Source organism: Mobula hypostoma, chromosome 3 (assembly GCF_963921235.1).
Source record: "Mobula hypostoma chromosome 3, sMobHyp1.1, whole genome shotgun sequence".
In the NCBI taxonomy this organism is placed as follows: Eukaryota; Metazoa; Chordata; class Chondrichthyes; order Myliobatiformes; family Myliobatidae; genus Mobula; species Mobula hypostoma.
The window spans coordinates 231,936,683-231,959,872 of NC_086099.1; the positions used below are offsets into that span (position 1 = coordinate 231,936,683).

At 46.1% G+C, this 23,190-nt stretch overlaps 1 protein-coding gene across 2 annotated transcripts in view; it reads left to right on the top strand.

The window, feature by feature from the left end:
• The first annotated feature begins 18,240 nt into the window (after positions 1 to 18,240).
• plecb (plectin b) overlaps positions 18,241 to 23,190 on the top strand; it is a 348,566-nt gene continuing 343,616 nt past the window's right edge. For both annotated transcript variants that reach the window (XM_063044747.1, XM_063044748.1), the window contains exons 1-2: positions 18,241 to 18,282; positions 20,015 to 20,188. In XM_063044747.1, coding sequence (XP_062900817.1) covers positions 18,256 to 18,282; positions 20,015 to 20,188 — 201 coding nt within the window. In that variant the 5' untranslated portion in view covers positions 18,241 to 18,255. The remainder of the gene's footprint in view (positions 18,283 to 20,014; positions 20,189 to 23,190) is intronic.

Below are 23,190 nucleotides of genomic sequence, written 5' to 3' on the forward strand. Positions count from 1 at the left end.
GGGACATAATTTTAAAGTGATTGGAGATAGTACAAGGGGATGTTCGACGTAAGTTTGTTTTTTACATGGAATGCACTTCCAGGAGTGGTGGTAGAGGCAGATACATTAAGAATATTTAAGAGACTCTTCAGCAGGCACATGGATGATAGAAAAATAGAGGGCTATGTGGAAGGGAAGAGTTAGATTGATCTTAGTGTTGGTTAAATGGTCGACACAACATTTTTGGAAAAATGGTCTCCTGCACTGTTCTTTGTTCTATTACACAGTGAACAGAGGAGTGTGTTAGAACACAGGGATCTGGGAATATTCATTGAAATTGATATCACAGATAGAAGGGTCATAAAGAATGCTTTTGGTACATTGGCTTTCATATATCAAAGTACTGAGTACAGGAGATGGGATGTTACGATGCAGTTGTGTAATACATTGGTGAAACTGAATTTGGAGTGTTGCATGCAGTTCTAGTCACCTACCAACAGGGAAGACATCAATAAGATTGAAAGAGTGGAGACAGAATTTTCAAGGATATTGCTGAGACATGAGGACCTGAGTTATATGGACAGGTTGAATCAGTTAGGTCTTATGCCTTGGAGTGCAGGAGAACGAGGGGAGATTTGACAGAAGTGTACAAAATGATGAGGAGGATAGACAGAGAAAGTTATAGGGAGTGAGAAAAGCTTTTCTCCTCAGGTTGGGTGAGACTAGAAGTAGATATCATAGGTTCAGGGTGAAAGGTGAGACATTTAAGGTGGGGGTCATCTTTACTCAGAGGGGTGTGGAATGGATTCAATTGTAACGTGTGTTGAGACTGTGGGGAATTATCTCGTGTTCTAGATAGAGTGGATGTGGAGAGGATGTTTCCTATGGTGGGGGAGTCTAGGACCAGAGGGCACAGTCTTAGAACAGAGATGAGGAGAAATTTCTTTAGCCTGAGGTTGGTGAATCTGTGGAATTCATTGCCACAGATAGCTGGGGAGGCTGTCATTGAGTACATTTAAAGCGGAAGTTGATAGGTTCTTGATTAGTCTGGGTGTCAAAGATTACGGGGAGAAATCAGGAGAAAGGACCAAATCAAAATCAAGTTTAGTTATCATTCAACCCATATATGGATACAGCTGAATGATTTAGTGTTCTCCTGGGGCCAAGGTGCAAAATGTAAAACAAAAATAAAGGGCATTTAAAAAAAATGAGAGAAAAAAAAGAGCATAGTCACGCAGGAAAGCACATTTTTAGTCCAAGAACTTGAGTGCCATGTCCCACAAATTGATGGTTCCTGGCAGTCTAATCTGTAATTCCATTGATCCAGCACTGGACGGCAGCATCAATGGGAGAGGCTACCCCCACCCCCCAAACCGAGCTACACCGCCTCCGGAATACCAACCTACGGTGCCTCTGGTGTCTTCTCCTCCCCTGGAAAGCTGCAGCGGGTAGGCCCGTGGCTTGAGGCCTAGTCCTTGCTGCAACAGAGGTGACACTGCTGCCTCGCCTCCTGACTCCCCACCAAAGAAGGGAAACAGGCCTGTGCAGTGGGGTCTTGCGATTGCAAAAGAAACGTTCAAGGCAGTTAATCACGTTTTCTCTGCACACTGCCTTTGCACACCAACTCCGATGCCTTTGAGTAGCAGGCAGCAGCACGGACTGCACCCAGGCCAGCTCCTCCAACCCAATCTGGCCCCTCCCACCTCCCATGGCCCGGCAGCCCGATCTTCCTCTCGCGGCCCGGCAGCTCGACTCTCCTCCTGCGGCCCAGCGGCTGTGTTCTCCCATCGTGGTCCAACAGCCCAGCTCTCCCATTGCAGCCCAGCGGCTTGACCCTCTTCCTGTGGCCCAAAGGTCAGTTTCCCCTTCTTAAAACTTCTGGCTGGCTCCTATGACACGCCGGCCAGCTACTCTGAACAACAAGCAGCTCACTGATGCAGTAGACCTGATGTTACTGGAGTCCGGTATAGACAATTGAAAAGCATATTTAATAAAGAAAAAGCACCTTTGGTTGGCCCATGAGAGGCCACTGCATCTGCACATGCCACCATCTTACCATTTGATAAGCCGAATACCCTAATTTTTTCCGACCTCTTTTAGTCCTATGGTTTAACAGCTGACAAATGAAGGTGAACATGCACATGCCTTCCTTACCATTTCAGCCCTTGTGCTCAGGATCGGAGTCAAGTTCATTATCGCTGACATTTGTCATGAAATGCGTTGTTTTGCAGCAGCAGTGCAATGCAATACATATACTTTATATTACAGTAAGAAATATATAGTATTTTAAATTTAAGTAAGTGGTGAAAAAAGAGAGCAAGAATAGAAAGGTGCTGTTCACGGGTTCACTGCCGTTCGGAAATCAGATGGCAGAGGGAAAGAAGCTGTTTCTAAAACATTGCATGTATGTCTTCAGGTCTCCTCTCTGATGATAGCAATGAGAAGAGGGCATGGCCTTAATGATGAATGCTGCCTTTGTCTTTCAAGATGTCGATCTGCTCCCTGTGATCCCTCTGTACATAAATATAGGCCCTGAGTAGGCAGAAGGGTTTTGTGTAATTAGCTTCATCAGTTTAGCACAGGATGGTGGGCTGAATGACCATCTCCGTGTTCTGTGTGCATCGATGATGTTGTCCCCCAGAAGTTGGTCAGGGTCTTCCTGAACCTGAAGCCCTGGATCAATTGTTCCGTGCGGGCATTACCGCGCGACATAAAGCTTACACTGCCAGTGATAAACAGGAGCTCAAGAAAAGCAGCTACGATCTGCGCAAAGCTATCAAAGCTGCGAAACAACAATACAGGGACAAGATTGAGTCAAGATTCACAGCGAATAGCACACAGGACTTGTGGCGACGGTTGTATACCATCACAGACTTCAAAGCCAAACATAGTGGTGCCGCCAACACTGCGGCCTCTCTCCCAGGTGAGCTCAATCGCTTTTATGCTCGGTTCGATGTTGCTAACTCTGAACTTTCGAGGAAAGCCACCACTACAACCTGCAACTTGGTCATCTCTGAGGGTGAGGTATGCAGATGTTTCCAACGAGTGGACAGTCGCAAGGCTGCGGGACCAGATGACATCCCAGGGCAAGTACTCAGGATGTGCGCAGCACAACTGGCAGGTGTGTTTACAGACATTTTTAATCACTCCCTCTCCCAGCGCAGAGTGCCCTCCTGCTTCAAATCATCCACCATTGTCCCTGTACCAAAAAAGACCAAAGTAACATGCCTGAATGACTGGCGTCCTGTCGCACTAACCTCAATCATAAGCAAATGTTTTGAGAGGCTGGTCAAAGGGTCCATCTGCAGCTTGCTACCACGCACAATGGACACCTTACAATTCACCTACCAACACAACCGATGGACAGATAATACAATAGCCACTGCTCTACATACCATCCTTACACATCCGGAGAAGAGGGATGCTTATGTGAGAATGCTGTCCAAGAACAGTTCAGCATTCAACACCATAGTTCCATCCAGGTTTCACAAGAAGATCAGAGACCTCAGCCTTGACCCTGCTTTGTACAGCTGGATCCTGGACTTCCCCTCAGATGGCCAGCAGGTTGTAAGACTGGGCTCCCTCACTTCCAACCCTCTGACACTCAATTCAGAAGCCCCTCAGGACTGCGTACTGAGTTCCCTCCTTTACTCCCTGGATACCCATGACTGTGTCACCACCCACAGCTCCAATCTGATAATTAAATTTGCTGACGACACTACATTGATTGGCCTTATCTCAAACAATAACGAGGTGGCCTACAGGGAAGAAGTCATCTCTCTGACACAGTGGTGTCAAGAAAACAAACTCTCCCTCAATGTCGCAAAGACAAAGGAGCTGGTTGTGGATTACAGGAGGAATGGAGATGGGCTAACCTCTATTGACATCAATGGATCTGGGGTTGAGAGGGTAAACAGCATCAAGTTCCTCGGCATCCACATCACTGAGGGCCTCGCATGATCTGTACACACCAGATGTGTGGTTAAAAAGGCACAATAGCGCCTCTTTCACTTCAAACGGTTGAGGAAATTTGGTATGGGCCCCCAAATCCTAAGAACTTTCTATAGTGGCACAATTGAGAGCATCCTGACTGGCTGCATCACTGCCTGGTATGGGAACTGTACCTCCCTTAATCGCAGGACTCTGCAAAGAGTGGTGTGGATAGCCCAGCACATCTGTAGTTGTGAACTTCCCATGATTTAGGATATTTGCAAGGACAGGTATGTAAAAAGGACCCATAGGATCATTGGGGACCCAAGCCATCCCAACCACAATCTATTCCAGCTGCCACCATCTGGGAAACGGTACCGCAGCATAAAAGCCAGGACCAACAGGCTCCGGGACAGCTTCTTCCACCAGGCCATCAGACTGATTAACTCATGCTGACTTGAGTGTACTCTGTATTACATTGACTGTTCTATTTATTATAAATTCTTATAAATTACTATGATTTCACCTTGCACATTTAGATGGAGATGTAACGTAAAGATTTTTCCTCTCCATGCATGTGAAGGATATAAGAAATAAAATCAATTCAATACATGGTACTGGTGAAGCTGCACCTGGAGTACTGCGTGCAGTTCTGGTCTCCTTACTTGAGCAAAGTTATAATGGATTTGGAGATGGTGCACAGAAAGTTCAGCAGGTTGATTTCAGGAATGAGGGGGGTAGTCTGTGAATAGAGATTGAGCTGGATTGCAATATACTCATTGGAATTCAGAAGAGTGAATCAGCCAATACATCACCCCTCCCCCACTACCTTCTATGGACAAGACAACTTGGAATCTAATCTACCATCTAAACCTCTCCTATTCACATTGCTGCCCAATGTCTCTGAAACACTGTGATTGTAAGATTTAGCACTTTCTTCTGAAAAAAGTCCAACGTTCCCAATCTTCCAAGTGTCAGGCACCATTCCAGAAACGTTATTGATTGCAATCCATCTCAGGATCTCTTTGTATTGACTCCCTGCTTTCTGTATGCAGCCCATCCTCCCTGGTATTATTAACCTCATGTCTGCCACGTCCATCAGACACCATAAGACATAGAAGCAGAATTAGGCCATTCAGCCCATTGAGTCTGATCCCAGATCCCATTCAACCCCATACATCTGCCTTCACGCCGTATCCTTTCATGCCCTGGCCAAACAGGAAGTGATCAACTTTCCCCTTATATATACAGACTTGGTATCCACTGCAGTCTGTTGCAGAGTGTTCCACAGGCTAAAAAAATTCCTCCTTATTTCTCCCAATGTCCCAGCTGTGCAGTGTCATCCCACCCACCCTACCATCTGAGGAACTCTGGCTTTTGTTATCCTTCCACCACTCATGCTGGGAATGTACTTAGACTGTGGGAGTCCATCTCGATGTTTCCTGTAGTGGAGGAGTTTAGAACAGAGATAAGAAGAATTTTCTTTAGCCTAAGGGTGGTGAACCCGAGGAATTCATTGCCACAGACAGCTGTAGAGGCTGTCATTGGGCATATTTAAAGCAATGGTTAATAGATTCTTGATTAGTAAGGATGTCAGTGGTTACAGGGACAACGCAGGAAAATGGAGTTGAGAGGGATAATAAATGAGCCATGATGGAATGGTGGAACAGACATGATGGGCCAAATGGCCTAATTCTCCTCGGAGGTCAAATGGTTTTATTAGTCCGTGTATCTTGCGTTATACTTGAACCTGAATTAGTTCAGCTAGATCCACTTTTAGCCTGAGTAATCTGGCCCTCTTCTGATGCAGAATATATTTCCCAGGACCTTCTCTTCTGGATAAGGCAAGGCAATGAATGCTAATAAAACAGACAGACTGACGAAGTAGTGGGTAGGAAGTACTGGGTTGATATTTCAGAGGAAATTAGGAAAGAAGAGTCATGAAGAAATGCTTCCAGGTTAAAAGTTTAAAAGAAAGATAAGAGGATCCGGGGACAGAGTAGGGGTGGGCTGGAACCATCAAGATGACCTGTGTGTGGAGGGGCTAATGTTGATGGGGAATCATGAGGGATGATGTTGGTGACGTAGTTAGAAGAGAGAGTGAAATGTCAGCGAGGATAAACAGTGAACTGAGAAATTACTTAAGGGGTTGGAAAGTGGCAGAGAATATCGTGGCATGAAACAGGCCATTTGGCCCAGTGTACCTGTTCTGACCCGTGGGCAGCCCTCCATGCTAATCCCAGCACTTGTCCACAGCCCTCAATACCCGAGAGATTCAGGTGCTGGTCTGGACACTTTTTCAGGCCACAGAAAGGGGGGCTGTTGGCTCAGCGAATGAGCCGGGCAGTGGAACAGACTTGCTCTTTTGCCAGCGAAGGTGGACTGAGCGCTGAGTAATCAGATCTGTTGCACCGCTGGTCTCATTCTCGGAGGATCGCGATGGTGGCCCCGGCTGTGGCGTCTCTGTGACCTGAGGTCAGTGGGTGGAGGGGTGGGGGGAGACATCTGGATCCTCCACAGGGCGCAGATGTGTAGTCTACAGCTGGAACGCTGTACTTTGTTCGGGTTACACCCCATCCCTCTTACACCAGACTCTAAACTCCAACCCGAGTACATCTTCCCGGAATTTAACATTTAACGCACAACTTAAACTGTAGAACTCGAGCAAGTGGAGATAGCAATCCACCAATCAGCGAGCTGCCGCCCTCTGATGTCACCGGCTGTTTTGGAGCGGTTTGTGTCTATTTATTTATTTATTGGGAGGTGGTGTGACAGCTGCTCAGGTAGGTGAGGGTGAGGGAGAGGGTGAGGGTGAGGGTGAGGGAGAGGGAGAGGGAGAGGGGACACTTCCCATATGGCACATCTCCCCTCGAGCCTGTCGCACCCGGACAGCGCTGGAGAGGGTCACGGTGACAGTTCGACAGAAACAAGGTCCCGAGAGGGGAGGGGAGGGGAGGGGAGAGGCAGCGGCAGGAGGAGGAGGAGGGATGAGGGATGCGAGATGAGAGAAGCGAGAAGCGAGAAGCGAGAAGCCGGAGTGTGCGAGAAGGGAGCTGAGGATGAATGTAACGGGAAGAGAGAGGGACTGATGGACGGAGCGGCAGCGACAGGGTTAAGGCACGGGGAGTGGAACCGGCGGCTGCTGAGCGAGGGACCGCCCAGTGTCCCACCCTTCATTGAAACTGGACTGGCCGGCGAGGCTTGGCTCGGCTCGGCGTGCCCCCGCCCACAGCCCAAGTGCCGCTCGGGGCACTGCCTCCCCTCCCCGAGTCACCAGACCACGACTTCAGACACCGGATCGGCTCGGCCCTCCGCCGCCGCCTTGCCGTTCCTTGGCACGGCAAGATCCCGTAGACAGAGCAGACAGGCGTCAGAGCGCGGTCCTGGTCGGGGGCAGGACTTGAACGCTGGAATGGCTCTTGGGGAGGTGCAGCTGTTAGGTGGGCAGAATAACCTCGGGAGTCTTATTCTCTATCCCGCCTGTTCTCATTGTGAAGGGTAGCCTTGGGTTACAGGGTGACACCAATATACTCGTGAATTGATATAAGGTTGCACCTTGTATCGGAAGGATAGGAAGGTCGGCAGAGGGGGTGGCGTGGCTCTGCTGGTAAAGACTGGCATCAAATCAGTAGAAAGATGTGATACAGGATCGGAAGAAGTTGAATCCTTGTGGGTTGGGTTAAGAAACTGCAATGGTAAAAGGACTCCGATGGTAGTTATAAACAGAAGCTGGGATGTGGACCACAGATTACAACGGGAAATGGAAAAGGCCTGTCAAAAGGGCAATATTATGATAGTCATGGGCGATTTCAACATCTAGGTTTGATTGGGAATATCAGGTTGGAAATGGATCTCAAAAGAGTGAGTTTGTTGAATCCCTACAAGATAGCTTTTTAGAATAGTTTGTTGTTCAGCCTGCTAGGAGATCAGCTATACTTGATTTGGGGTTATGTAATGAACCAGAGGCGATTAGGGAGCTTACGGTATAAGAACCCTTAGGAGGCAGTGATCACAATATGACCTATTTCAACTTGAAATTTAGAAACAGAAACGGAGAAAACCTAAAGCACAATACAGGCCCTTTGGCCCACGATGCTGTGCCAAACATGTACTTCCCATATTCTTGGCCAGGAGTCTCTAAAAAGACCCTTTCGTATCCACCTCCACCATCATTGCTGGTAGCCCATTCCACGTACTCACCACTCTCTGCCAAAAAAATACATATCCCTGACATCTCCTTTGTACCTACTTCCTAGCACCTTACAACTATGCCCTCTCATGCTGGCCATTTCAGCCCTGGGAAAAAGCTTCTGACTAATCACACGATCAATGCCTCTCATCCTCTTATACACCTCTGTCAGGTCACCTCTCATCCTCCATCGCTCCAAGGAGAAAAGGCCAAGTTCACTCAACCCATTCTCATAAGGCATGCTCCCCAATCCAGGCAATATCCTTGTAAATCTCCTCTGCACCCTTTCTATAGTTTCCACATGCTTCCTGTAGTGAGGCGACCAGAACTGAGCACAATACTCCAAGTGGGGTCTGACCAGGGTCCTATATAGCTGTAACATTACCTCACAGCTCCTAAACTCAATCCCATGGTTGATGAAGGCCAATGCACTGTATGCTTTCTTAACCACAGAGTCAACCTGTGCAGCTGCTTTGAGTGTCCTATGGCCTCGGACCCCAAGATCCCTCTGATCCTCCACACTGCCAAGAGTCTTACCATTAATACTATATTCTGCCATCATATTTACCCTACCAAAATGAATCACCTCACACTTATCTGGATTGAACTCCATCTGCCACTTCTCAGCCCAGTTTTGCATCCAATCAATGTCCCGCGGTAACCTCTGACAGACTTCCACACTATCCACAACACCCCCAACCTTTGTGTCATCAGCAAATTTACTAATCCATCCCTTCACTTCTTCATCCAGGTCATTTCTAAAAATCATGAAAAGAGTAGGGGTCCCAGAACAGATACCTGAGGCACACCACTGGTGACCGACCTCCATGCAGAATATGACTTGTCTACAACCACTCTTTGCCTTCTGTGGGCAAGCCAGTCCTAGATCCACACCGATTTCCCCTTGGATCCCATGCCTCCTTACTTTCTCAATAAGCCTTGCAAGGGGTGCCTTGTCAAATGCCTTGCTGTAAATCCATATTCGCTACATCTACTGCTCTACCATTATCAATGTGTTTAGTTCAATGTTCAATGTGTTCAATGTTGATAAATCCTGCCTCTCAGGATCTTTTCCATCAACTTACCAACCACTGAAGTAAGACTCACTGATCTATAATTTCCTGAGATATCTCTACTCCCTTTCTTGAATAAAGAAACAATATCTGCAACCTTCAAATCCTCCGGAACCTCTCCTGTCTCTGTTGATGATGCAAAGATCATTGTCAGAGGCTTCAGCAATCTCTTCCTTCGCCTCCCACGTAGCCTGGGGTACATTTTATCCAGTCCTGGTGACTTATCCAACTTAATGCTTTCCAAAAGCTCCAGCATTTCCTCTTTCTTAATGTCTATATCCTCAGGCTTTTCAGTCTGCTGTAAGTCATTCCTATAATTGTCAAGATCCTTTTCCATAGTGAATACTGTAGCAAAGTATTCATTAAGTACCTCTGATATCTCCTCTGGCCCCATGCACACTTTTCCGCTGTCACACTTGATTAGTCCTGTTCTAGAAACATAGAAAACCTACAGCAAAAAACAGGCCCTTCGGCCCACAAAGCTGTACCGAACATGCTCTCACGTGTTATCCTCTTGCTCTTCACATACTTGTAGAATGCCTTGGGGTTTTCTTTAATCCTTCTCGCCAAGGCCTTCTCATGGCCCCTTCTGGCTCTCCTAATTTCCTTCTTAAACTCCTTCCTGCGAGCATTATAACCTTCTAGATCTCTATCATTACCTATTTTTTGAACCTTTCATAAGCTTTTATTTTCTTCTTGACTAGATTTACAACAGCCTTTGTACACCACGGTTCCTGTGCCTTATCATCCTTTCCTTGTCTCATGAAACGTACCTACGCAGAACGCCTCGTAAATATCCCCTGAACATTTGCCACATTTCTGCCGTACATTTCCCTGAGAATATCTGTTCCCAATTTATGCTTCCAAGTTCCTGCCTGATAGCTTCATATTTCCCCTTATTCCAATTAAATGCTTTCCTAACTTGTCTGTTCCTATCCATCTCCAGTGCTATGGTAAAGGAGATAGAATTGTGATCACTATTTCCAAAATGCTCTCCCACTGAGAGACATGACACCTGATTAGGTTCATTTCCCAATACCAGATCAATACCGCCTCTCTTCTTTTAGGCTCATCTACATATTGTGTCAGGAAACTTTCCTGAACACACTTAACAAACTCCACCCCATCTAAACCCCTTGCTCTAGGGAGATGCCAGTCACTATTTGGGAAATTAAAATCTCCCACCACTTTGATAGGGAGAAAGTAAAGTCTGATGTTGCAGTATTTTGGTGGAGTAAAGGAAATTACAGTGGTATGACAGAGGAGTTACATAGAAACATAGAAAATAGGTGCAGAGTAGGCCATTCAGCCCTTCAAGCCTGCACCACCATTTATTATGATCATGGCTGATCATCCAACTCAGAACCCTGCACAGCCTTCCCCCCATACCCTCTGATCCCCCTAGCCACAAGGGCCATATCTAACTCCCTCTTAAATATAGCCAATGAACTGGCCTCAACTCTTTCCTGTGGCAGAGAATTCCACAGATTCACCACTCTCTGTGTGAAGAAGTTTTTCCTAATCTCAGTCCTAAAAGGCTTCGCCTTTATCCTCAAACCGTGACCCCTCGTTCTGGACTTCCCCAACATCGGGAACAATCTTCCTGCATCTAGCCTGTCCAATCCCTTTAGGATTTTATACGTTTCAATCAGATCCCCCCTCAATCTTCTAAATTCCAACGAGTACAAGCCTAGTTCATCCAGTCTTTCTTCATATGAAAGTCCTGCCATCCCAGGAATCAATCTGGTGAACCTTCTTTGTACTCCCTCTATGGCAAGGATGTCTTTCCTCAGATTAGGGGACCAAAACTGCACACAATACTCCAGGTGTGGTCTCACCAAGGCCTTGTACAACTGCAGTAGTACCTCCCTGCTCCTGTACTCTAATCCTCTTGCTATAAATGCCAGCGTACCATTCGCCTTTTTCACCGCCTACTGTACCTGCATGCCCACTTTCAATGACTGGTGTATAATGACACCCAGGTCTCGTTGCACCTCCCCATTTCCTAATCGGCCACCATTCAGATAATAATCTGTTTTTCTATTTTTGCCACCAAAGTGGATAACCTCACATTTATCCACATTAAATTGCATCTGCCATGAATTTGCCCACTCACCTAACCTATCCAAGTCACCGTGCATCCTCTTAGCATCCTCCTCACAGCTAACACTGCCGCCCAGCTTCGTGTCATCCGCAAACTTGGAGAGTTGGCCAAAGTAAATTGGAAGGAGATGCTGGTAGGGATGACAGCAGAGCAGCAATGGTGTGAGTTTCTGGGGAAAATTAGGAAGATGAAGGATAGATATATTCCAATACAAAGAAATAAAAGTGGCAAAATAGTACAGCCATGGCTGACAAGGCTAATGTGAAAGCAAAAGAGAGGGGATACAACAAAGCAAAAATTAGTGGGAAGATAGAGGATTCGGAAGTTTTTAAAACCCTACAGACAGCCCCTAAATGAAGTATTAGGAGAGAAAAGATGAATTATGAAAGTAAGCTAGCTAACAATATCAAAGAATGTAAAAAATAAAAGAGAGATGAGAGTGGACACAGGACCTCCAGAAAATGAGGCTGGAGAAATAATAATGGGGGCCAAGGAGATGGCAGATGATCTAAATGAGTATTTTGCATCAGTCTTCACTGTGGAAGACACTAGCAATGTGCCAGATGTTGAAGGGTGTGAAGGAAGAGAAGTGGGTGCAGTTGCTATGACAAGGGAGAAGGTGCTCAAAAAGCTGAAAGACCTAACAGTACAAAAGTCACCTGGACCAGATGAACTGCACCCTAGGGTTCTGAAAGAGGTAGTGTTAGAGATTATGGAGCATTAGAAAATATCTTTCAAAAATCATTGGGCTCTGGCATGGTGCCAGAGGACTGGAAAAATTGCAAATGTCACTCCACTCTTTAAGAAAGGAGGAAGGCAGCAGAAAGGAAGTTGTAGACCAGTTAGCCTGACCTCATTGTTGGAGTCAATTGTTAAGGATGGCAAAAGAGGTGGGGGCATGGCACTGTTGATCAGAGATAGTGTCACGGCTGCAAAAAAGGAGGAAGTCGTGGAGGGGTTGTCTACGGAGTCTCTGTGGGTGGAAGTTAGAAATAGGAAGGGGTCAATTACTCCATTGGGTGCTTATTATAGACCACCCAATAGTAAAAGAGACATCGAGGAGCAGATAAGGAGACAGATTTTGGAAAGGAGTAATAATAACAGGGTTGTTGTGGTGGGAGATTTTAATTTCCCAAATATTGATTGGCATCTCCCTAGGGTGAGGGCTTTAAATGAGGTGGAGTTTGTGAGATGTGTTCAGGAAGGTTTCTTGACACAATATGCAGATAAGCCTACAAGAGGAGAGGCTGTATTGATCTGGTATTGGGAAATGAACCTGGTCAGGTGTCAGGTCTCTCAGTGAGAGAGCATTTTGCAGGTAGTGATCACAATTCTATCTCCATTACCATAGCATTGGACAGGGATAGGAACAGACAAGTTAGGGAAACGTTTAATTGGAGGAAGGGGAAATATGAGGCTATCAGGCAGGTACTTGGAAGCATAAATTGGAAACAGATGTTCTCAGGGAGATGTAGGGAACAAATGTGGCAAATATTCAGGGGTCATTTGCAAGGCGTTCTGCGTCGATACGTTCCAATGAGACAGGGAAAGGATGGTCTGGTACGGGAACCGTGGTGTACAAAGGCTGTTGTAAATCTAGTCAAGAAGAAAAGAAGAGTTTACGAAAGGTTCAAAAAAACGATGAAATCATAGAAATCTGGAAGATTATAAGGCTAGCAGGAAGGAGCTTAAGAATGAAACTAGGAGAGCCAGAAGGGGCCATGAGAAGGCCTTGGCAGACAGGATTAAGGAAAACCCTAAGCTTTCTACAAGTGTGTGAAGAGCAAGAGGATAGGACGTGAGCGAATAGGACCAATCAAGTGTGACAGTGCAAAAGTGTGTATGGAACCAGAGGAGATAGCAGAGGTACTTAATGAATACTTTGCTTCAGTATTCACTACGGAAAAGGATCTTGGCGATTGTAGGGATGGCTTGCAGTGCACTGAAAAGCTTGAGCATGTAGATATTAAGGAAGAGGATGGTCTCGAGCTTTTGGAAAGCATCAAGTTGGATAAGTCACTGTGTCCGGATGGGATATACCCCAGGCTACTGTGGGAAGCGAGGGAAGAGATTGTAGAGCCTCTGGTGATCTTTGCATAATCAATGAGGATGGGAGAGGTTCCGGAGGATTGGAGTGTTGCGGATACCTCTCCTTTGTCCTCCCTGCTTGTTACTTCCTCGAAGAACTATGACAGTTTGTCAGGCAAGATTTCCCTTCAGAGAAGTCATGCTAACTTTGACTTGTTATATCATTAGTCTCCAAGTGCCCCGGAACATCATCCTTAATAATAGACACTTTCCCAGGTTAGGCTAACTGGTAGATAATTTTATTTCTTTTGCCTTCCTCTCCTCCTAAAGAGTGGAGTGACACTTGCAATCTTTCGGTCCTCAAGGACCATGCCAGAATCAAGTGATTCTTGAAAGATCATAACCAATGCATATTGGTTGCTATCTCTTCAGCACCCTCCCTCAGGACTCCGGGAAGTAGTCCACCTGGTCCTTGTGCAATAGCAGTGGTACTCACTCCTGCTCCCTGACGCTCACGGAACTCTGGCACACTGCTGGTATCTTCTACAGTGAAGACTGATGCAAAGCACCCATGAAGTTCATCTGCCAATCCTTATTACTATTACTACCTCACCAGCATCATTTTCCAGTGGTCCAATATCAACTCTCACCTCCCTTTTTCTCTTCATATAACTGAAAAACGTTTAGTATCCTGCTTTATATTATTGGCTAGTCTGCCCTCATATTGCACCTTTTCCCTTCTTATTGCTTTTTATAGTTGCATTTTGTTGGATTTTAAAAGCTTCCCAATCATCCAACTTCCCACTCACTTTTGCTGAATTAAATGCCCTTTCCTTGGGTTTTATGCAGTCCTTAACTTCTCTTGTCAGTCATGGTTGTCTACCACTGCCTTTCAGAATTAATTCCTGTGTGGGACTTATCTATCCTGTGCCTTGTGAACTATTCCCAGAAACTTCAGAAACTTCAGCCACCTCAGCTCTGTTGTCATCCCCGCCTGTATCCTCCTCCAATTCAACCGGGCAAGCTCTTTTCTCATGCCTCTGTAATTCCCTATTTTCTATTGTGGTATTCACACCTGTGATTTATGCTTCTCCCTTTCCAATTGCAGTATGAATTCAATCATATTATGATCACTGCCTCTTAAGGGTTCCTTTACATTAAGCTCCTGAATAAGATCTGGGTTATTACACAACACCCAATCCAAAAGCCTTTCCCCGAGAAGGCTCAAGCTACCTGCCCCAACACCTCTCTTCATATTGTCTGCAAACTTTGGAACAAAGCCATCAATTCCATCATTCAGATCATTGACATATAATGTAAAATAATTAGTCCCAAAACAGACCCTTGTGGAACACCACCAGTCAGCAGCAACCAGGCAGAAAAGTCTCCCTTCACTCCCACTGTTTGCCTCCTGCCAATCAGCTACTGCTGTATCTGTGCAAGAATCCTTCCTGTAATGCCATGGGTTTGTGTGTGGCACCTTGTCAAAGGCATTCTCAAAATCCAAGTACACAACATCGAACAATTCTCTTTTGTCTAATCTGATTGTTATTTCTTCAAAGGATTCCAACAGATTTGTCAGGCAAGATTTTCCCTTGAGGAAACTATGCTGACTACAGCCTATTTTTATCATGTGCCTCCAAGGTACTTAATGAATACTTTACTTCAGTATTCACTATGGAAAAGGATCTTGGTGATTGTAGTGATGACTTGCAGTGGACTGAAAAGCTTGAGCATGTAGATATTAAGAAAGAGGATGTGCTGTAGCTTTTGGATAACTTGATGCTTTCCAAGCTCCGTAACTTCAGCCACCTCCAATGGGATCCCACCACCAAGCACATCTTTCCCTCTCCCCCTACCTTCTGCTTTCCGCAGGGATTGTTCCCTACGCGACTCCCTTGTCTATTCGTTTCCGCCCCCAATCCCTTCCCACCGATCTCCCTCCCGGCACTTGAAACAAGTGCAACACATGCCCTTACACTTCCCCCCTCACCACCATTCAGGGCCCCAGACAGTCCTTCCAGTTGAGGTGACACTTCACCTGTGAGTCGGCTGGGGTGATATACTGTGTCCGGTGCGCCCAGTGCGGCCTTCTATATATTGGCGAGACCCGATGTAGACTGGGAAACCATTTTGCTGAACACCTACGCTCTGTCTGCCAGAGAAAGCAGGATCTCCCAGTGGCCACACATTTTAATTCCACCCATTCCCATTCTGCTATGTCCATCCACGGCCTCCTCTACTGTAAAGATGAAGCCAGACTCAGGTTGGAGGTACAACACCTTATATTCTGTCTGGGTAGCCTCCAACCTGATGGCATGAACATTGACCTCTCTAACTTCCGTTAATGCCCCACCTCCCCTTCGTACCCCATCCCTTATTTATTTATTTTTTATTATTATTAATTTTTTTTCTCTCTCTCCTTTTTCTCCCTCTGTCCCTCTCACTATACTCATTGCCCATCTCTGGGCTTCCCCCCTCCTCCTTTCTTTCTCCCTAGGCCACCCGTCCCATTATCCTCTCAAATTCCTTTTGCCAATCAACTGTCCAGCTCTTGGTTCCATCCCTCCCCCTCTTGTCTTCTCCTATCATTCTGGATTTCCCCCTCCTCCTCCCACTTTCAAATCTCTTACTATCACTTCTTTCATTTAGTCCTAATGAAGGGTCTTGGCCCGAAACATCGACTGTACCTCTTCCTATAGATGCTGCCTGGCCTGCTGCATTCACAAACAATTTGTGTGTGTTGCTTGAATTTCCAGCATCTGCAGATTTCCGCATGTTTGAAGTTGGATAAGTCGCCGGCACGGGATGAGGTGTATCCCAGGCTACTGTGGGAGGCGAGGGAGGAGATTGCTGAGCCTCTGGCAATGATCTTTGCATCATCAATGGGGATGGGAGAGGTTCCAGAGGATTGGAGGGTAATGGATGTTGTTCCTTTATTCAAGAAAGGGAGTAGAGATAGCCCAGGAAATTATACACCAGGGAGTCTTACCTCAGCAGTTGGTAAGCTGATGGAGAAGATCCTGAGAGGCAGGATTTATGAACATGTGGAGAGGTATAATATGATTAGGAATAGTCAGCATGGCTTTGCCAAGGGCAGGTTGTGCCTTACGAGTCTGATTGAATTTTTTGAGGATGTGACTAAACACATTGATGAAGGAAGAGCAGTAGATGTAGTGTATATGGATTTCAGCAAGGCATTTGATAAGGTACCCCAGACAAGGCTTATTGAGAAAGTAAGGAGGCATGGGATCCAAGGGGACATTGCTTTGTGGATCCAGAATTGGCTTGCCCACAGAAGGCAAAGAGTGGTTGTAGACGGGTCATATTCTGCATGGAGGTCTGTCACCAGTAGGGTGCCGCAGGGATCTGTTCTGGGACCCTTACTCTTTGTGATTTTTATAAATGACCTGGGTGAGGAAGTGGAGGAATGGGTTAGTAAGTTTGCTGAGGACACAAAGGTTGGAGATGTTGTGGATAGTGCGGAGGGCTGTCAGAGGTTGCAGCGGGACATTGATAGGATGCAAAACTGGGCTGAGAAGTGGCAGATGGAGTTCAACCAACATAAGTGTGAAATGGTTCATTTTGGTAGGTCAAATATGACAGAATATAGTATTAGTGGTAAGACTCTTGACAGTGTGGAGGATCAGAGGGATCTTGGGGTCTGAGTCTATAGGATGCTCAAAGCAGCTGCGCAGGTTGACTCTGTGGTTAAGAAGGCATACGGTGTATTGGCCTTCATCAATCATGGAATTGAATTTAGGAGCCGAGAGGTAATGTTACAGCTATATAGGACCCTGGTCAGACCCCAGTTGGAGTACTGTGCTCAGTTCTGGTCGCCTCACTGCAAGAAAGATGTGGAAACTATAGAAAGGGTGCAGAGGAGATTTACAAGGATATTTCCTGGATTGGGGAGCATGCCTTATGAAAACAGCTTGATTGAATTCGGCCTTTTCTCCTTGGAGCGACGGAGGATGAGAGGTGACCTGATAGAGGTGTATAAGATGATAAGAGGCATTGATCGTGTGAATAGTCAGAGGCTTTTCCCCAGGGCTGAAATGGTTGCCACAAGAGGACACAGGTTTAAGGTGCTGGGGAGTAGGTACAGAGGAGATGTCAGGGGTAAGTTTTTTTACACAGAGGGTGGTGAGTGCATGGAATGGGCTGTTGGGAACGGTGGTGGAGGCGGATACGATAGGGTCTTTTAGGAGACTTTTGGATAGGTACATGGAGCTCAGAAAAATAGAGGGCTATCGGTAGCCATAGTAATTTCTAGGGTCGGGGCATGTTCAGCACAACTTTGTGTAACGGAAAGTGAAGAAGACTATCAACGCTTGCAGTGGGATCAGGAACAGCTAGAAAACTGGGCTGAAAAATGGCAGATGGAATTTAATGTGGACAAGTGCGAAGTGTTGCACTTAGCCAAGAACAAACCAGGGTAAGTCTTACACAGTGAACGGTAGAGCACTGAGGAATGCTGTAGAAGAAAGGGATCAGGGAATGCAGGCCCATAATTCCTTGAAAATGGCATCACAGGTAGATGAGATTGTAACAAGAGCTTTTGGCTCATTGCCTTCATAAATCAAAGGAGAGAGGATGTTATGCTGAAGTTGTATAAGACATTGTTGTTATTCCTTTTCATGCCTTGTGGTGTATCAGGCAGCAACATTACCATTTATTTAACATTTTGTCTGTTTTCACAAGGCCATGTTGCTAGCTCAACACTCAATCCAGCACGAATGGAAAACATGCAAGGAGCAAGCCAGGTTCGGACCACTCACCTCGAGGTCCTGTGCTGACGCCACTGCACGCTGACTGACATGAATAAGACATAATTTGGAATATTGTGTGCAGTTGTGGTTGCCAACCTGTTAGAAAGATGTAAAAGAAGATGAAAAAATGCAGAGGAAATCTGCAAGGACGTTGCTGAGACTGCAGGACCTGAATTATAAATGAGACACTCTGATTTCCTCAGCAGCGTAAGTCGAGGGAAGACGATCTCTGGGCCCACCAAAGTGAGATTGAAGCGTGAGCCCCCTGAAACCCCCGGTTTGTGTCGTTGCTGTGTCATTTGCTGCCCTGTTACAGATTAATGCCGTGAAATAACAGACGGCACACTGCATACGATTAAAGGAATTATATTGATGAATCTTAACTATAGGGTTAGTAAAGAATAACAAAAAGAAAAAGGCCCATTCTGATTAAACAGTCAAATGTGCACAAGTTGGAGCTCAAGTGGAGGGGAAGGATTGGGTAATGCTGCAAGTACGGGTCAGCTGCGATCCCAATACAGACCCCTGTGGAACACCACTACTTACTGGCAGCCAGCCAGAAAAGGCTCTCTTTATCTCCATTCTTTGCCTCCTGCTAATCAGCCAATGCTGTATCTATGCAAGTATATTTCCTGTAATACCATGGGCTCGTAGCTTGTTAGGCAGCCTCATGTATAGTACCTTGTCAAAGAGCTTCTGAAAAATCAAGTACAGAACATCCACCAGTTCTCCTTTGTCTGTCCTGCTTGTTGTCTCCTCAGGGAAGACAAAGCAGAGTCTGTACTGCAACTGCTCTTTGTGATTTTTATCAGTGACTTGGATGAGGAAGTAGAAGATTTGTTGATGAAACAAAGGTTAATAGTGTTGTGGATAGTGTGCAGGGTTGTTGTAGGTTGCATCAGGACATTAATGGGATGTAGAACTGCGCTGTGAGTGGCAGATGGTGTTCAACCCAGAAGAATGTGAAGTGATCTGCTTTGGAAGGATGAATCTGAAGACTATTGGCAGGATTCTCGGCAGTGTGGTGGAACAGAGGGATCTTGGGGTCCATGTTCAGAGGTCCCTCAAATTGCCAGGCAAGTTGAAAGGGGGGGGGGGGTTAAGACAGGATATAGTGTGGTGGGAATTGAGTTCAAGCGTAGCAAGGTAATGTTGCAGCTCTATAATACCCTGGTTAGGCCACGCTTGTTCGGTTCTTGTCATCTCATTACAGGAAGTTTGTGGAAGCTTTCGGGAGGGTGCAGGTATTTACCAGGATATTGCCTAGAACCAGAAATGGTGACTAAAACTGTCTGCAATACTCCAGATGCAGCTTAGCAGGTATTTTATAAAGCTATAATGTCATTCCTCAACTCTTGAACTCTGGAAGGTTCACCAGGATGCTGCCTAGATTAGAGGGTATGAGCTGTTAAGGCAAGGTTAGAGTCATAGAATCCTAGAATTCGATAAGAATAGAAACAGTCCCTTTGGCCCATCTAGTCTGTGCCAAACCATTAATCTCACTGGTCCCGTCAATCTGCACACAGGCCGTAGCCCTCCATACCCCTCTGTCCAAATTTCTCTGAAATGTTGAAAAAACAAGGTCAGACAAACTTGGGCTTTTCTCAGAGGCTGACGACAGACCTACTGGAGAATTATAAAATTATGTGAGGCATAGATGGAGTAGAATGTTCTCTCTGTCTATCCAGTGCTTCTATATCCAGTGGAGTCCTCAGTGTTGATAGTATCCTGTGGCAATTCCAGTGCCGTTCCTGCCCTCTTTATCCAGCGAAGTGCACACTATTCCCTGGGCCCAGTGCTGACTGTATCCAGTCATATTCCCAGTGCTGTCTCTGCACTCCTGATCCAGTGGGGTCCCCAGAGTTGACTTAATCAAGTGGAGTCCCCAGTGCTGACTCTGATCACTGTACATGCTAACATGCTTGCCTCTCTGTTGTAGAAGAAGAACAAGCGGACGGAAGTCAAGAGGCGGGCAGGTGAGGTGAAGGTTTACATTGAAAGTGAAACACCGGCAGAGGAACGACTCTCCACCCAGTCCAGGAGAAGCAGGAAGAGGAAGAGTGGGAAGATCTCCAGCTTTGTAGCTTCCTCAGCTGAATTGGTGGAAGATCAGGTAGGTTCAGTGAGCATTAGTTTCACTCCGTGATCGTGTAAGCAGTGAGCACTGGGTGAAGGGATTCCCCACCCTGTCCACATCATCTTACTGCAGAGCAATAGGCCCTTCAGCTCAACAGCTCCACGATCACTCAGCTAGTCACATTAGGAATAAAGGGGATGAACTTAGAGCCTGGATCAGTACGTGGAACTACGATGTTGTGGCCGTTACTGAAACTTGGCTGGAGGAAGGGCAGGATTGGCTGATGCAGGTACCAGGGTTTAGGTGTTTTAAAAAGAATAGGATGGGAGGTAGAAAAGTGGGGGTGGGGTGGGGAGTAGCATTACTGGTCAGGGATAGTATCACAGCGATAGAAAGGGAGGACGCTGCAGAGGGAGTGTCCACTGAGTCGGTGTGGGTGGAAGTCAGAAATAGGAAGGGATCAATCACTGTGCTGGGAGTAGTCTATAGGCCCCCAAATAGCCCTCGGGACACTGAGGAGCAGATAACCAGGCAGATTTTAGAATGGTGCAGGAAATACAGGGTTGTGGTTATGGGTGATTTCAACTTCCCTCATATTGACTGGCACCTCCTCACTGCAAGGGGGATAGATGGGGCTGAATTTGTCAGGTGTGTTCAGGAAGGATTCCTGACACGGTATGTGGACCGGCCGACGAGAGGAGAGGCCATACTGGATCTAGTTCTGGGCAACGAACCTGGTCAGGTGGCAGACCTCTTCGTGGGGGAGCATTTTGGTGAGAGTGACCACAACTCCCTTAGCTTCAGCATAGCTATGGAAAAGGATAAAAACAGACAAATAGGAAAGTGCTTAACTGGAGAATGGCTAACTATGAAGGGATGAGGCAGGAACTAGCGAGAGTAAATTGGAAACAGATGTTCAAGGGTGAAAGCACAGAAGTAATGTGGAGGAAGTTTAGGGATCACTTGTGCTGGGTTCAGGATAGGTTTGTCCCACTGAGACGAGGAAAAAATGGTAGGAAAAGGGACTGTGGCTGACGAAACACGTGAGGCAACTCGTCAGGAGGAAGAAGGAAGCATATGTTAGATAGAAGAAGCAGGAAGCAGGAGGGGCTCATGAGAAATATAGGGTAGCCAGGAAGGAGCTTAAGAAAGGATTTAGGAGAGCTCGAAGGGGCATGAGAAGGCCTTGGCATGTAGGATTAAGGAGAACCCCAAGGTGCATATGTGAAGAACAGAAGGATGACAAGAATGAAGGTGGGGCAGCTAAAGGATAAAGAAGGCAACGTGCCTGGAGGCAGAGGAGGTTGGGGAGGTCCTAAATGAATACTTTGCTTCAGTATTCACAAGTGAAAAGGACCTTGATCAAGGTGAGGTCGAAAAAGAACAGGCCTGTGTGCTGCACAATGTGGAGATTAAGGAAGTGTTAGATCTTCTTAAAAACATCAAGATTGATAAATCCACAGGGCTGGACGTGATATACCCCAGGTTGCTGTGGAAAGTGAGAGAAGAAATCGCTGGAACAGTAGCTATGATCTGTGAATCCTCTTTGGCTGCAGGGGAGGTGCCGGAGGATTGGAGAATGGCAAATGTAGTTCCCTTTTTTGAAAAAGGTAATAGGGAGAATCCTGGGAACTATAGACCGATGAGCCTTACGTCAGTGGTCTGCAAACTATTGGAAAGGGTTCTTAAGAATAGGATCTACGAGCACTTGGACACTTCCGAGTTTCCCTTCTCCCTCTCAAATTGTAGATTAAAACTTATCATATGGTCACTACCTCCTAACGGCTCCTTTACCTTGAGGTCCCTGATGAAAACCGGTTCATTGCACAACACTAAATCTAGAATTGCGTTCTCTCTGGTAGGCTCCAGTACAAGCTGTTCTAAGAATCCATCTCGGAGGGACTCCACAAACTCCCTTTCTTGGGGTCCAGTACCAACCTGATTCCTCCAGTCTACCTGTGTGTTGAAATCCCCCATAACAACTGTAGCATTACCTTTGCGACATGCCAATTTTAACTCTTGATTCAACTTACACCCTACATCCAGACTACTGTTTGGGGGTCTGTAGATAACTCCCATTAGGGTCTTTCTACCCTTAGAATTTCTCAATTCTATCCATACTGACTCTACGTCTCCTGATTCTATGTCCCACCTCACAAGGGACTGAATATCATTCCTCACCAACAGAGCCACCCCACCCCCTCTGCCCATCAGTCTGTCCTTTCGATAGGACATATACCTTGAATATTCATTTCCCAGGCCCTGTCCACTTGAAGCCATGTCTCTGTTATTCCCACAACATCATATTTACCAATTTCCAACTGTGCCTCAAGCTCGTCCACTTTATTTCTTGTACTCCGTGATTTCATATATAATACTTTTAATTCATTACTCCCTCACCTTTCATATCAATTCCTATTTCAGTTGGCCATACTGTACGATCCCTTCTTGAGTTTTCTGCTCTGTTGATTCTGCTGACTTTCTGAACTTTTCTTATTCTCACTTTCCCCTTATCTCCATCCTTATGTTTCCAGTTCGTCCCCTCCCCCCCACTACTTAGTTTAAACACACCCCATGTTGCAGTGGCAAACCTGCCTGCCAGAATGCTGGTGCCCCGCTTATTAAGGTGAAACCTGTCCCTTTTGTACACTTCATCTTTACCCCGAAACATACCCCAGTGGTCCAATGATTCATTCCTGGAATCATTCTTGGGAATCTTCTCTGAACCCTCTCCAATGTCAGTATATCCTTTCTAAAATAAGGAGCCCAAAACTGCACACAATACTCCAAGTGTGGTCTCACAAGTGCCTTTTCAAGCCTCAACATCACATCCCTGCTCTTATATTCTATACCCCCAGAAATGAATGCCAACATTGCATTCGCCTTCTTTACCACCAACTCAACCTGGAGGTTAACCTTTAGGGTATCCTGCACAAGGACTTCCAAGTCCCTTTGTATCTCAGCATTTTGAATTCCCTACCCATCTAAATAATAGTCTGCCTGTTTATTTCTTCCACCAAAGTGCATGACTATACACT